This window comes from Eremothecium gossypii, chromosome VI, assembly GCF_000091025.4.
Source record: "Eremothecium gossypii ATCC 10895 chromosome VI, complete sequence".
NCBI lineage: Eukaryota > Fungi > Ascomycota > Saccharomycetes > Saccharomycetales > Saccharomycetaceae > Eremothecium > Eremothecium gossypii.
In genome coordinates, this window is record NC_005787.5 from 802598 (window position 1) to 813846 (window position 11249).

General features: G+C 54.4%; 11 protein-coding genes across 11 annotated transcripts; 4 read left to right on the forward strand and 7 right to left on the reverse strand.

Annotated features, from left to right (window-relative positions):
- Positions 1-372: 372 nt before the first annotated feature.
- Positions 373-2457, forward strand: APL2 (Apl2p; the record flags this gene model as incomplete). The annotated part of the gene is made up of 1 exon (NM_211101.2): positions 373-2457. The coding sequence occupies one exon, from the start codon at positions 373-375 to the stop codon at positions 2455-2457; it is 2085 nt and encodes a 694-aa protein (NP_985747.2).
- A 36-nt stretch (positions 2458-2493) lies between these two features.
- CMC1 (Cmc1p) lies at positions 2494-2823 on the reverse strand (the record flags this gene model as incomplete). Its single annotated transcript, NM_211102.1, has 1 exon — positions 2494-2823. One exon carries the CDS (start codon positions 2821-2823, stop codon positions 2494-2496), a length of 330 nt encoding a protein of 109 aa, NP_985748.1.
- Positions 2824-3015: 192 nt separating this feature from the next.
- On the forward strand, positions 3016-3417 carry MRPL31 (mitochondrial 54S ribosomal mL60 domain-containing protein; the record flags this gene model as incomplete). Its single annotated transcript, NM_211103.2, has 1 exon — positions 3016-3417. One exon carries the CDS (start codon positions 3016-3018, stop codon positions 3415-3417), a length of 402 nt encoding a protein of 133 aa, NP_985749.2.
- Positions 3418-3433: 16 nt separating this feature from the next.
- Positions 3434-4048, reverse strand: SPC24 (kinetochore-associated Ndc80 complex subunit SPC24; the record flags this gene model as incomplete). The annotated part of the gene is made up of 1 exon (NM_211104.1): positions 3434-4048. One exon carries the CDS (start codon positions 4046-4048, stop codon positions 3434-3436), a length of 615 nt encoding a protein of 204 aa, NP_985750.1.
- Positions 4049-4161: 113 nt separating this feature from the next.
- On the forward strand, positions 4162-4368 carry HSK3 (Hsk3p; the record flags this gene model as incomplete). The annotated part of the gene is made up of 1 exon (NM_211105.1): positions 4162-4368. One exon carries the CDS (start codon positions 4162-4164, stop codon positions 4366-4368), a length of 207 nt encoding a protein of 68 aa, NP_985751.1.
- A 68-nt stretch (positions 4369-4436) lies between these two features.
- CTK1 (cyclin-dependent serine/threonine protein kinase CTK1) lies at positions 4437-5810 on the reverse strand (the record flags this gene model as incomplete). Its single annotated transcript, NM_211106.1, has 1 exon — positions 4437-5810. The coding sequence occupies one exon, from the start codon at positions 5808-5810 to the stop codon at positions 4437-4439; it is 1374 nt and encodes a 457-aa protein (NP_985752.1).
- Positions 5811-6034: 224 nt separating this feature from the next.
- Positions 6035-7363, reverse strand: TGL1 (sterol esterase; the record flags this gene model as incomplete). The annotated part of the gene is made up of 1 exon (NM_211107.1): positions 6035-7363. One exon carries the CDS (start codon positions 7361-7363, stop codon positions 6035-6037), a length of 1329 nt encoding a protein of 442 aa, NP_985753.1.
- A 142-nt stretch (positions 7364-7505) lies between these two features.
- Positions 7506-8006, reverse strand: SDH3 (succinate dehydrogenase cytochrome b subunit SDH3; the record flags this gene model as incomplete). The annotated part of the gene is made up of 1 exon (NM_211108.1): positions 7506-8006. The coding sequence occupies one exon, from the start codon at positions 8004-8006 to the stop codon at positions 7506-7508; it is 501 nt and encodes a 166-aa protein (NP_985754.1).
- Positions 8007-8171: 165 nt separating this feature from the next.
- On the reverse strand, positions 8172-8732 carry AGOS_AFR208C (AFR208Cp; the record flags this gene model as incomplete). The annotated part of the gene is made up of 1 exon (NM_211109.1): positions 8172-8732. One exon carries the CDS (start codon positions 8730-8732, stop codon positions 8172-8174), a length of 561 nt encoding a protein of 186 aa, NP_985755.1.
- Positions 8733-9237: 505 nt separating this feature from the next.
- SNF7 (ESCRT-III subunit protein SNF7) lies at positions 9238-9951 on the forward strand (the record flags this gene model as incomplete). The annotated part of the gene is made up of 1 exon (NM_211110.1): positions 9238-9951. One exon carries the CDS (start codon positions 9238-9240, stop codon positions 9949-9951), a length of 714 nt encoding a protein of 237 aa, NP_985756.1.
- Positions 9952-10124: 173 nt separating this feature from the next.
- SED5 (t-SNARE syntaxin) lies at positions 10125-11114 on the reverse strand (the record flags this gene model as incomplete). The annotated part of the gene is made up of 1 exon (NM_211111.2): positions 10125-11114. The coding sequence occupies one exon, from the start codon at positions 11112-11114 to the stop codon at positions 10125-10127; it is 990 nt and encodes a 329-aa protein (NP_985757.2).
- Between the last annotated feature and the right edge of the window lie 135 nt (positions 11115-11249).

Below are 11249 nucleotides of genomic sequence, written 5' to 3' on the forward strand. Positions count from 1 at the left end.
AGAAGATGTGGGTGTAAAGCTGTAATTTAGAATCTAATATCTGTATTCACATACTGTGCTGAAAACTACGCTGAGAGATGTAAGGGTGTGCGCGAAATTTCTCGCACATATAGCGTATGACTGTGGACATCCGAACATTATTTAAAAATCCGAGTTTGCGTGCGGGTGTAGCGGGCCTAGCTTGCAAAAAAGGCAGCCTGTAGATGGAAACTGTAAATGGTCTTAATTATAAAACCTGACATGACGTGGATAACGATGACTGAATATACCAAGGTGAGAACGTTCACCACGCTAGCATAAGTTGCAATGTGTTGATTATTGTGTACGCCAGGCGCGGAAGTGGCTTATCGGCGGTTCTACAAGTGGGGAGCTATGGACAAGAAGATAAAGCGGTTCTTGAAAGATGCGGTGCGTGTTGCGCCGAAGATATCCAACAAAGGGGAGCTGTTTGAATTAAAGAATGGTCTCGTTTCCAAATACCCGCAAACCAGGAAGGACGCGATCAAGAAGACCATTCAGCAGATGACGCTCGGAAAGGATGTGTCTTCTCTGTTTCCTGATGTGCTGAAGAACATTGCGACGTCGGACATTGAGCAGAAGAAGCTTGTGTACTTGTACGTGATCAACTACGCGCAGACACACCCGGAGCTGTGTATCTTGGCCGTGAACACGTTTGTCACAGACGCACAGGACCCCAATCCGCTGATACGGTGCATGGCAATCCGGACGATGTCCATGATCCGTGTGGACAAGATTCTGGAGCACGTGGAAATTCCGTTGCGCAAGACGCTGCAGGACGACAACCCTTATGTTCGCAAAACTGCAGTGATATGTGTGGCAAAGCTGTTCCAACTGAACCGGGAGCTGTGCATGGAGCTGGACGTGCTAACAGATCTCATGTCTGCCCTTGACGACAGCAACCCCATGGTGGTAGCGAACTCTATTGCAGCACTGACTGAGATCTACGAACTAGACCGATCAGCTGTGCCACTTCCATTGCTGATCCAGTCGCATGTGACCCAATTTTTGAATGCACTGAACGAATGTACTGAATGGGCGCGGATTACAATTCTTGGTGCACTTGCCCAGTACGAGGCGAAAGATGCCATGGAGGCACAAGACACAATCGTGCGCGTAACACCGCATTTGCAGCACGTGAACGCTGCCGTTGTGTTGGCTTCCGTGAAGGTGATTGTCAAGAACCTGGACTTTTTGCCTCGGGAAATGCAGAAGCAGCCCAGCGAGAAAATATCGACAGCCCTCGTCTCTCTAATGTCTACGCCTCCTGAGATGCAATATGTTGCGCTAAAGACCATCAGAATTCTACTCCAGAAGTACCCAACTCTGCTTGAGAAGGAATTGAGGATATTCTACGTCAAGTTTAACGATCCCATGTACGTGAAGCTCGAGAAGTTAGACATCATGGTGCGCCTAGTCACTACCTCGAACTTGAAGCAATGCAGCACGCTTCTGCTTGAATTGCGCGAGTACGCTTTAGAGTTTGAGCCCGAGTTTGTTTCCAAGGCGATCCTTGCTATTTCGCAGTTGGCGATCAAGTTTGCACATGGTGCCGATGCTGTCAACGCTTCCAAGTTCATCGCCAAGGCCATAGATATCCTGAGTACCCTCATCCAGGATAGGAATACATTCCAGGACGAATGTTTGATATCCATATGTGACCTCCTAAGATACGATCCGCAGCTTTCCGGCATGCCACTGTCAATCATTTCCTCCTGGACTGATGCAGAATCTCGGCTGGTCACAGACCAGGGCAAATGCAATTACATTTGGTTGTTGGGGCAGTACCAATTCCCCAACGCAGAGGAGAAGCTCATGCAGTTTGTCGACACATATCCGCAGCAGGGCCAGTCTACGCAGATGTCCATCCTCGTGACAGTGGTGAAGCTCAGCCAACAGCTGCCGGGCCATGTTCTGCAACGCGTGCTCGAGCTGGCTACGACGCAAGCACAGGATATTGACATCAGAGATATGGCAATGCTATACTGGCGTTGTCTATCGCTTCCAAACCCGGAGTCGTTGATCAACGAACTCTGCAATACCAAGCTACCCCAGCTCACCAACACCCTTGACTACTTTTCGCCGGAACTTCTGCATACGCTGCTCAACGAGCTCTCCACATTGTCGTCCATATATTACAAACCACTCTCGCAGTTCAAGTACCGCGCGCCTCAACAGAGTGAAGTCCAGTCAAAGGCACTCGATGAGCTTACGTCCCTCGCGCACGCGGAGATCGCCAAAAACATGAATAACGAGACCCTACTGAATATGGACGACGCACAGGCAGCCCCAAAGCCCGGAAACACGCTTGCAGAGCTCAGCGACCTCTTCGGAAACACTGGAGGTTCGTTGCTGGACAAGCCCATGCAAGACATGTCGCTCCATGCCGACAGCCGTACTGTACAAGGCGCCTCGAAGGACCTGCTCGATCTGTTCTAATACATAGGATTCAGAACTTCTGTTACTAGTACCTAACTATTGCTCACCGGCCTTGCGCGCTCTCACCTGTTGCTCCAGCGCATCTAGCTTGCGCTCGACGATGCGATCCCACTCTGCGTCCAGAAACTCGTCCTTCTGATAAAATAAGAGGCACTCCCCCATTTGGCGCTTTGGCCCATCGCATGCAGGAAACACATTGAGCCCGTGCGCCTTTGAGCACTCAGCCATAGCGCGTACGTATTCCGAGCACTTTTCGTATGCCATGGTCTTCAAGTTCTTGCGCGCTTCTTTCTCTTCAGCTGGTGACAGCATCCAAACGGGCAACCGGCGTCCGTGCTGTTCCGCTTGGCCCTGCTCCTTAGACATATCGGTCTTGCGACTTACTTCTGGCGCTAGCAATACCGCTACAGTTCTTACAAGCTGCAGAGCTGGTAGTTAGTAGTGTACATAGAGATCCGTTTTTCATGATGGTTGACTATATACAAGATGCGGAAAAGTTTTCGATGCTCACCTGATTCAAGACTCGAGACCAGGGCCATCGAAAGCAACTAGATAAGGATGTTTGGGCCGTTCAAGTCATCGCAACCACTGTTGGGTGGTCTACTGTGGAAGATTCCATGGAGGATGTCTGCGCCGCAGAAGCAGAGGCAAAGACGCAGGCTGCAGGCAGTGGATGATGTGTTGAAGCAGTTAAATCTGGGCCTACAGATCCGCAAGAAGCTCCAATCGTTGCCCGACCTCCCGTTTGATGCGCTAAAGCAGGAGCGCGTGAAGAAATGCGTGGATATCAAGCAGCTACGGCTGCTGAACGACCCAGCGGTGTTCCCTGCGGAGCACCAGATGTCGCCAAAGGACAAGTATACAGTATTCAACAAGTCTTCACGGGGTTACCGCAAGGGCGCACATAAGGTACCGAAGTGGACGAAGGTTTCCAACCGCAGGAACCCAGCCAACTTCTGATATGTAATCTGTATAGCTATAAGCGGTCCCACACGTACTTCGTGCGAAAGAACGGGCTGAGCGAGTCGTCTTCGAGAGCAATGAGGTCAATCCCCGCTGCGTCGCCACGCTCGATTAGGGCCTGGTTGTGCTCTGTGTCGAGGGTCACACCCAGCGACGAGTACAGCTGCAGCTTGAGCAGGTTCGTCTGCACCTCCGGACTCTGCTGCTCGTGCTCCGCGTCGCCCTGGAACGCCGCCGTGGGCTCCGACGTCTGCAGCAGCTGCGTCATCCCTTCGTCCAGCTCAGCCCGAAGGCTCACCAGCTGCTGTTCCAGTTCCTCGAGTTCGTTGGCAAGCCGCACAAGGTCTTGAGAATGTGTCAGCGCCTGCAGATGTTGCGCCTGCGTCTCCTTTTCCGCCCGCATTGCCTCCGCGGCCTGTGCCCGCTCAGTCTGCTGCGCCTGCAGCTCCGAGAGCTCCTGCGCTCCCTTGGCCTCTAGCTGCTGCGTCCGCTGCATGAGTCGGCGCAAGTTCTCCTCTGTGGCGTTCAGCAACTGTAGATCATGTGCAATGGAGAAGTTCTCGCGCGTTTGCCGCAGGAGGTCAGCTGGGTTCTCCAGTACATCCGGGCCGGGTGCTTGAGAAGGCATCTATCGCCAGCCTATATACTGGCAGCTGGTGCGTCTCCAATCTCGTTGTTTTGTGTCTCTTGTTGTGAAACTTGATTATGTTTACTATCAACTCCACTGAGCACACCAGGGCGATGGACCAAACAAAGCGAAGACACTACTCGCAGCTCTCCCAGCAGCTGCAGCTCCTGCAGAAGAACCTGGAAGCGACCACGCAGCATGTAGAGACCATGTCCGTGCAGTGCAATGAGCATCTCGTGAACAAGCTTGGCAAGATCCAAGCATCATGGTTCATCGGGGGAAACCGGTGTTTCGAGCAGGAACTGCTGGGGAAACGTTAATTAATGGATTCATTATGTGCTAAATAATACATAACACAGCAGTATTTAGTGATGCGAGGATATCTAAACTATGCAGACTTTTTGGATGCAGAGCTGGCGGAGGCTGCCGCGGCCTTCTTGGTCTCTTCGCGTTCCTTGCGGCGCTGCCTACGGGCTTCGAACTCGTGGCAGCCGTCGAAGTCGCCAAGATTGAGCGGCTCGGGACGAGGCAGCTCGTAGAAGTAGGCGCTCTTGAGGGCTTCGGAGGCGGAGAAGCGCTTTTTTTGGTCGTACAGCAGCAGACCACGGGCAAGGTCGCGACAGCTCTGGGTGGGCAGCACGCCACTGACCTTCTCGTCGAAGCGGCTCGGGTAGTTTTCCTTCTGTTGGGGGATCATCATGAACCACCACGGCATGTCGAACAGCCCTGGCCACTGCTCGATGGTCGGCGTACCGAGGACTTGGAAAATGCAACGGAGCTGCTCGAGCTCGTTGGTTCCCTGGAAGAAAGCAGCCTTGAGGAACAGCTCAACCAGCAGGCAGCCGCAGCCCCACATGTCGACCTCTGTGCCGTAGCGCGTGGTGCCTAGCAGGAGCTCCGGGGGGCGGTACCACAAGGTGATGACGCGGTTTGTATAGTCGGGCTCCTGCTTCATCTTGCGGGCCAGCCCGAAATCCGTGATCTTCAGGTTGCCCCGGTTGTCAATAAGGATGTTCGAGCCCTTGATGTCGCGGTGCAGGATCCGACACTCATGCAGATATTCCATGCCTTTCAGCAGCTGCCGAAAAAGATGCTTGCAATTGGCGTCCGAAAAATGTATCTCTTTGTTCATTAGAAGACCGCTCAGGTCGTTGTCCGCGTACTCGAAGATCATGTAAACGGTCTTCTGCGCCTCGCACATGATCTCTGCGATTGTGCTCACGTTCTCGTGCTGGCAGTGCTGGAGCAGCTTGATTTCACGGATGGACGTGATAGGAAAGCCATCGCGCTCGGTCTCCAGTCGCAGCTTCTTGAGAGCAACAAGCTTGTTTGTGTATATGTTCCGGCACTTGTAGACTTTACCGTACGTGCCCTCACCGACCTGCGTTATCCTCTGGTAGCTGGACTCGACCGAGTGTGTGTGTGTGATTATGGTCGCTGGCACTCGCAGTGACGCTGGCCCTGCCGGAGGAGCCGGCAGGTTGCCGTTGTTGTAGCGCGACACCTGTCTCGGGGCTTTGGGCAGGGCTCGATGGGGCTGGAAACGTGATTGCCGCGTAGCGGCAACGGCAGCAGACGTCGCGACGTCCGCCGGCGCCGGCGCCGCAGGCTCCGGCTCTGTCGGCGGCCGTACTTGGTTGTTGTATCGCGACGTGGTCCCTGTAGGCTGGTGATGATGGTGCGGTCTCTTGTTCGGGAAGTAATAGTCCCCGCCGTTTCGACGTTTGAAGCTGCCATTCCTCTTCTTATTATTATACGACATGGTACAAGACGAACGTGACACTAAACTGGCGCTAGTAATGGCGGAGGATGACAGTATGGTGCTACCTGATGCGAGCTTTGAGCTTGAACTTGTTAAATATGTGAAGTATAAAATACTTTTCTGGAAAACGGGAATATCGAAAAATTTATGTACCTCCAGCTCGAGGAACCGATGGGACCCGATAGCGCAGCTTTATGCCTGGCAGACTATTGGTGAGAGACGAGTCATACTTGGTGCCCCGCCGTTTGACAGGAACTCGCTTTATCCTCTGCACGAGTGCGGCTGTCGTGATCGAGAAGAGCCAGCAAAGGCTTGATGACAAGCTCTCGAACTTTTCTCCCCCATAATAGATCCAAGTGCTCGTAACCCGGCACAGCGACGATGTCCAAACGCTGCCCAGGCAGGTTCTTCAGCAAGACATTGATGCCCACTAGGGAGTCTGAGGTGCCATATATAAGCATGGTAGGGACTGTGATGGAGGTGTTGGTCGGGAAGTGGGCCACAGCATAAGGCCGTGCGACGCTGTGGAAAAGGCAGTCTGAAGGGTGGAAGAACTGGAACTGCTGTGCCCTGAGGATCTGGAACCAGTGCACGATGCACTTGACGCTGGTGGTGGAGTACAGCTTTGAGTAGGACACGTGCTTCTGCTCGGGGGCGATATTGGCGCTGCGCCAGCCGAACAGCAGGCACAGGGCGCGGTCTATGAGCGCGTCAAACACGCCATGTGGGAGCAGGCGTTGCCACAGCACGGTGCTCGACAACAGGGCCTTGCGGCCGAACAGCAGGTACGTCAGATTCGGCGTGAACTTGATGAGGGAGTCCAGGAGGCGGTGGTGCATGCCGGGCGGGGTCATCGCCGGGGCAATGGCCACAAGGCGCGAAACTTTGCAATTGAGCCCTGCGTGCACAGACAGCGCGGCAAAGAGCTGAGCGCTGCCCTGGGAGAACCCGATACAGGTGAGCGTGCGGGCGCCGGTGGCAGCGAGAATGTAGTCTACTGTGTTGGGGATGTCAAACAGCGCAAACTCGTCCAGCGAGAAGTCCCAGAAGCGCTCGTCATGCGGCGCGCAGCGCAGGTGCTTGGTAGAGTACCTGTTACCGCGATTGTTGCCCATCCAAACATCGTAACCGCTTGCTGCGAGCACGAAGGGAAGGCTATCCTGCCGGTCGAGCCTGCAGCACCAGATGTCCGAGGACATCATGAGGCCATGGTGCAGGTACACGACTGGCGCGCCCGCCTCGCTCGCGGGAATGTGGTGCACCGCAAGCAGGTAGTCATCCTCTGTGCGTACCATATGTGTCCTGAGCGAAACCCCAAAAAGACGGCACATGTCGTATATGTCACGGGCTGCCGCTAGTTCCGCCTCGAGCACGCGGCCAGCGTCTGGCCTCCCATGCTTTGGCTCCCGCTTCCAGAACACTGCAAGAATCAAGCGAAACAGTTGCCAGAGCAGCACTTCGGCCAGTGCAGTCAACCCCACCGCATAACCCAATAGCTGGCGGGCGCCCTGGGGCCTGCTTCTCGTTTCAGCGGCCTCTGTCTGCTTCTGCATGCGCCGGTTTTATTCGCTACTGCACTCGAAGATGCAGCAGAGAAGAGAATATGCCGTAGGCCCATACTAATGCATTGCTCTGTATGTACAAAACATAAAATTCAAATAAATAATTCTGCAGCCCTGCCGCGCGGCCCAGCCCTCACAGCGTCAGTAGATAGGTCCCTCCGACAGCCATTAGGCCCAGCACAGCGTAGCCAGTGCGGTAAACGCCCTTCAGGGACAGTTCACGTCCCATGTCCCAAATCAGATGGCGAATACCGTTTCCAAAGTGGAACGCAAAGAGGTACGCAGCACCACCCTTGACAGTGAGGTCACCCCAAGTTGGCATGTGTGAGTGGTACCATGTTGCGAGGTTTTCGGCGTTGAGGCCCAAACCGAGAAGGGCAGACACACCGAACGAGATTGTGACAGCGTAGAACGCACCGCCGAGCAGCACACCGGAAATACGATGCACGGACGACAAATACCAGGTTAGCTGTGGCTGGTAGATAGTAAGGTGGGGAGACACAGGTCTGTTCTTGCGCTGCGCAACTAGAAGTTCTTGCGACTCCTTCGTCGACGTCTTGATGGTCGACAACGCACGACGCGCCGCACCCGTGGTGGAGGGCCTAATGAAGAACTTGAACTGCGAGGCGAACATCCTGCTGGGTGTAAATATGCGATAATCCTATGTACCAGGAGCGTGGGCGTACTCGACGCCACGCCCTCCGGCGATTCTGTTTTCATTATATACGTGAGGCTGCCGCGGGACGATCACGCTGCTCGGAGCGGATCGGACCCGAGTGCTCACGTGCTCATCACGTGCTCAGTCCATGCGCTTCAGCAAATCGGTGAGACGGTTCATGAGCAGGAGGTCTTCGGGCGCCAGGTCCTCTGCGGCGGGTGGAGCAAGCGCCTGGCTAGCTGGGCCGAGCATCACGTCCTTGCTGGCGTCTTTCAGCACGCGAGAGGTGCTGTGTGTTTGAGGTACGGCACGTGCCACAACTGTGGTCGCACGCTTCCGGCGCTTGGAAGAGTTGACCAGGATTGACTCAATGAGCGGGATGCCGCAGGGGTGAGGCGGCGGAGGCCGCGGCGCGCCTGTCTGGCGCTGCAGCAAGCGCGAATATACGTCGATTTCCTGCTTTAACTTGGTAATGATGTTTTTGAGCTTATCGTTCTCCTGCTTTACGGAGTTGTATTCCAGCTGCAGGACGTCCTCTGAGTCGCGCCGGGGTGCGCGCGAGGCTTGCTGTATGGGGCTGGGGCGCTTGGGCGTGGGCAAGCCGGGTGTCTGCAGCGCCGCCGGCTGCTGCTGTCGAAGTTTGTCGGAATTCAGGGCAAACTCATGCTGCCGTGAGGAGCGGTGCGTAGGCGAATCGTTCATGGGCGCCGAGTTGTTGTTGGCTGTTAGTCATCTACAGAGTGAGGGACCTCTTCGCCGACCCATCTTTTGCATCTGCCGGGGGTGTCGCGTGCGAACGTACGTAGTGATATATGTTATACTGAGCACTTACGCTGCAGCAGGGGTGCCGAGCACACGCTGGGTGCTGTAGCATCCGTACCTGGCTCGCGAGTAATACTTCCACCCACCGCGGCAATCGTTACCGTCAGCAAGCATGTTGAGTGGCTGGCCCTGTCCTATCGCCGGGTAGTCAGATCACTAAACACGTACAAACACTACATACCCACGTGATATACTTGTGTACGACCTAACAGGCTGTGGGAGCTTAGAAGGAGTCAGCAAGCGCAGCGACTGCGTAGAGTTCAGGTGCACGTCTGCCGGATAGTTTCGACGCTAATAGGCAGCTGTAGGTGATCTTGGCGTACTACGTCAGGTGGCTAAAATCAGTGCAAGCAGTGCAATCAGTACACGTTTACAATCGAGCAAGATGTGGTCGTACTTGTTTGGGTCAGGGAATGCAAAGCAGAAGAAGGAGCTGCCCAAGAAGGCCATTCTTGAGCTGCGGGAGCATATCCAGTTGCTTTCCAAGAAGCAGGCCCACTTGCAGACGCAGATGACGAGTCAGGAGGAGAGCGCGCGGCACTTTCTCTCGAAGGGGAACAAGAACATGGCCAAAGCTGCGCTGAAGCGCAAGAAAGTATTCGAGAGCCAACTCTTGAAGATAGACAAACAGGTGGACTCGCTTGAGCAGCAGCTCTACTCCATTGAGAATGCGAACTTGAACTTGGAGACCATGAAGGCAATGAAACAGGGCGCGTCGGCAATGAAGCACATCCACGAGGGACTGGACGTTGAGCGCGTCGATGAGACCATGGACGAGATTCGCGAGCAAGTGGAACTGGGCGAGGAGATCAGCGAGGCCATTTCTCGGCCGCTATACACAGGTGTGAACGAGATAGATGAAGATGAGCTTGACGAAGAACTAGATATGCTTGCGCAAGAGGAAGTTGCCCGGAAGGTGATGGAGCCTGGTGCTGCTGTTCCGGCCGCGGCGCCGGCAACAAAGGTCTCTTTGCCATCCGTGCCCAGCTCAGATATGCCGCAGCAGGACCGTGGGCAGCCGGTAACGTTGGGTATGGACCAAGAGGAAGATGAAGACGAACGTGCATTGCGGGAACTACAGGCAGAGATGGGGCTGTGATTGTGCGCAACAAACTGCATGTGCATGGCGAAGCATTAGTGTAGTATAGCTGATTTTTAGCAGTACATATCTATTCAAAGTATGGAGATAGTATATCATTATCATTAATTACTTTATCTGTTGTCATACATGGGGTGTGGTTGTCCATGTGCTGGATGGCGCACAGGGGACGCTCAATTGACAATCACCCATACCAGGAAGAAGGCAAACAGAATGGCAAATATCTTCACCGCCATCCATCGGTTGCTGCTTATTCTATCAAAATACTTGAGCAGCTCTCTCTGTGCTCCTGCGATGTTGATATCGATATCCTCGACGTTGGCATCGATCCTCTGTATAGTTTCGCCCTGCTCCTGCACCATGTGCGCCAGCTGCTGGAATAGATTCCCCACTTCTTGGATGGTGGACTCTATGGTTTCGACCGCCCGCCCACGTTCCTGTAGGTATTGCTGGTTCGCCGTTTGCTGCTCTTCCAGTAGCAGCACACTTTCCTCATTCGGCAACGATAGCTGTCCGTTGGGTTGCCCCGAAGCATCGTCCTCGGCAAGCAGACTGCTCATGAATGGATTTGCACTGTTGTATGCCGCAGCAGAGCCACTGGATACCCCCATACCGCCCATCGGAAGCCCGTCCTGAAGGGATGCGGCAGCCGCAGAGTTCCGATCAGCGCTTATTTTCTCCCAGCGGTCCCGGTTCGCCAATTCAAGCTTCTGGCGCGCCTCCAGCACGCTCTTGAAGTCGCCGCTTATGTTCTTCATCTTCGTGTTCAACAGGTTCACAACGTTCTTCGTGTGAAGCCGTGTCTGTGCACCCCCGTCTGCCACCCCGCCGCCGTTATTTGGCATGTGCCGGGACAGCTCCATCATTTCCTGCTCCACGCTGTATATCTTGTGCTTGATGAGGTACGTCATCTCCGCTATTTCCACCGGATTATCGTTGAACATCGGCTTGCGCTTCGCCAGCTGTGCCAGTTTCGACAGCATCTGCGCCAGGTTCGCTATCTCGTGTGAAATCCGAGATGCCCGCTGCTGGAACTCGGATTTGCGCAGCGACTGCCTGTCTGCCCCCTCACCGGGCCCGCCCGCACCTTGCTTCGCATTTCTCCTGCTGTAGCTGGTGACTGACCTCTGGAACTCAATAGTTCTATCCTTAATATCCATCATCTTCACTTTCACGAGTTGCTCCGGCTATTGAGCGCTGCGCCTGGTAACCCTGGGGAAAGAAGCCGTCTTAGTCGATATAGTCAGCCGATAGACCTGGTTGTTGGTACTCTTACTACCGTGTTAACAAGGAATCAA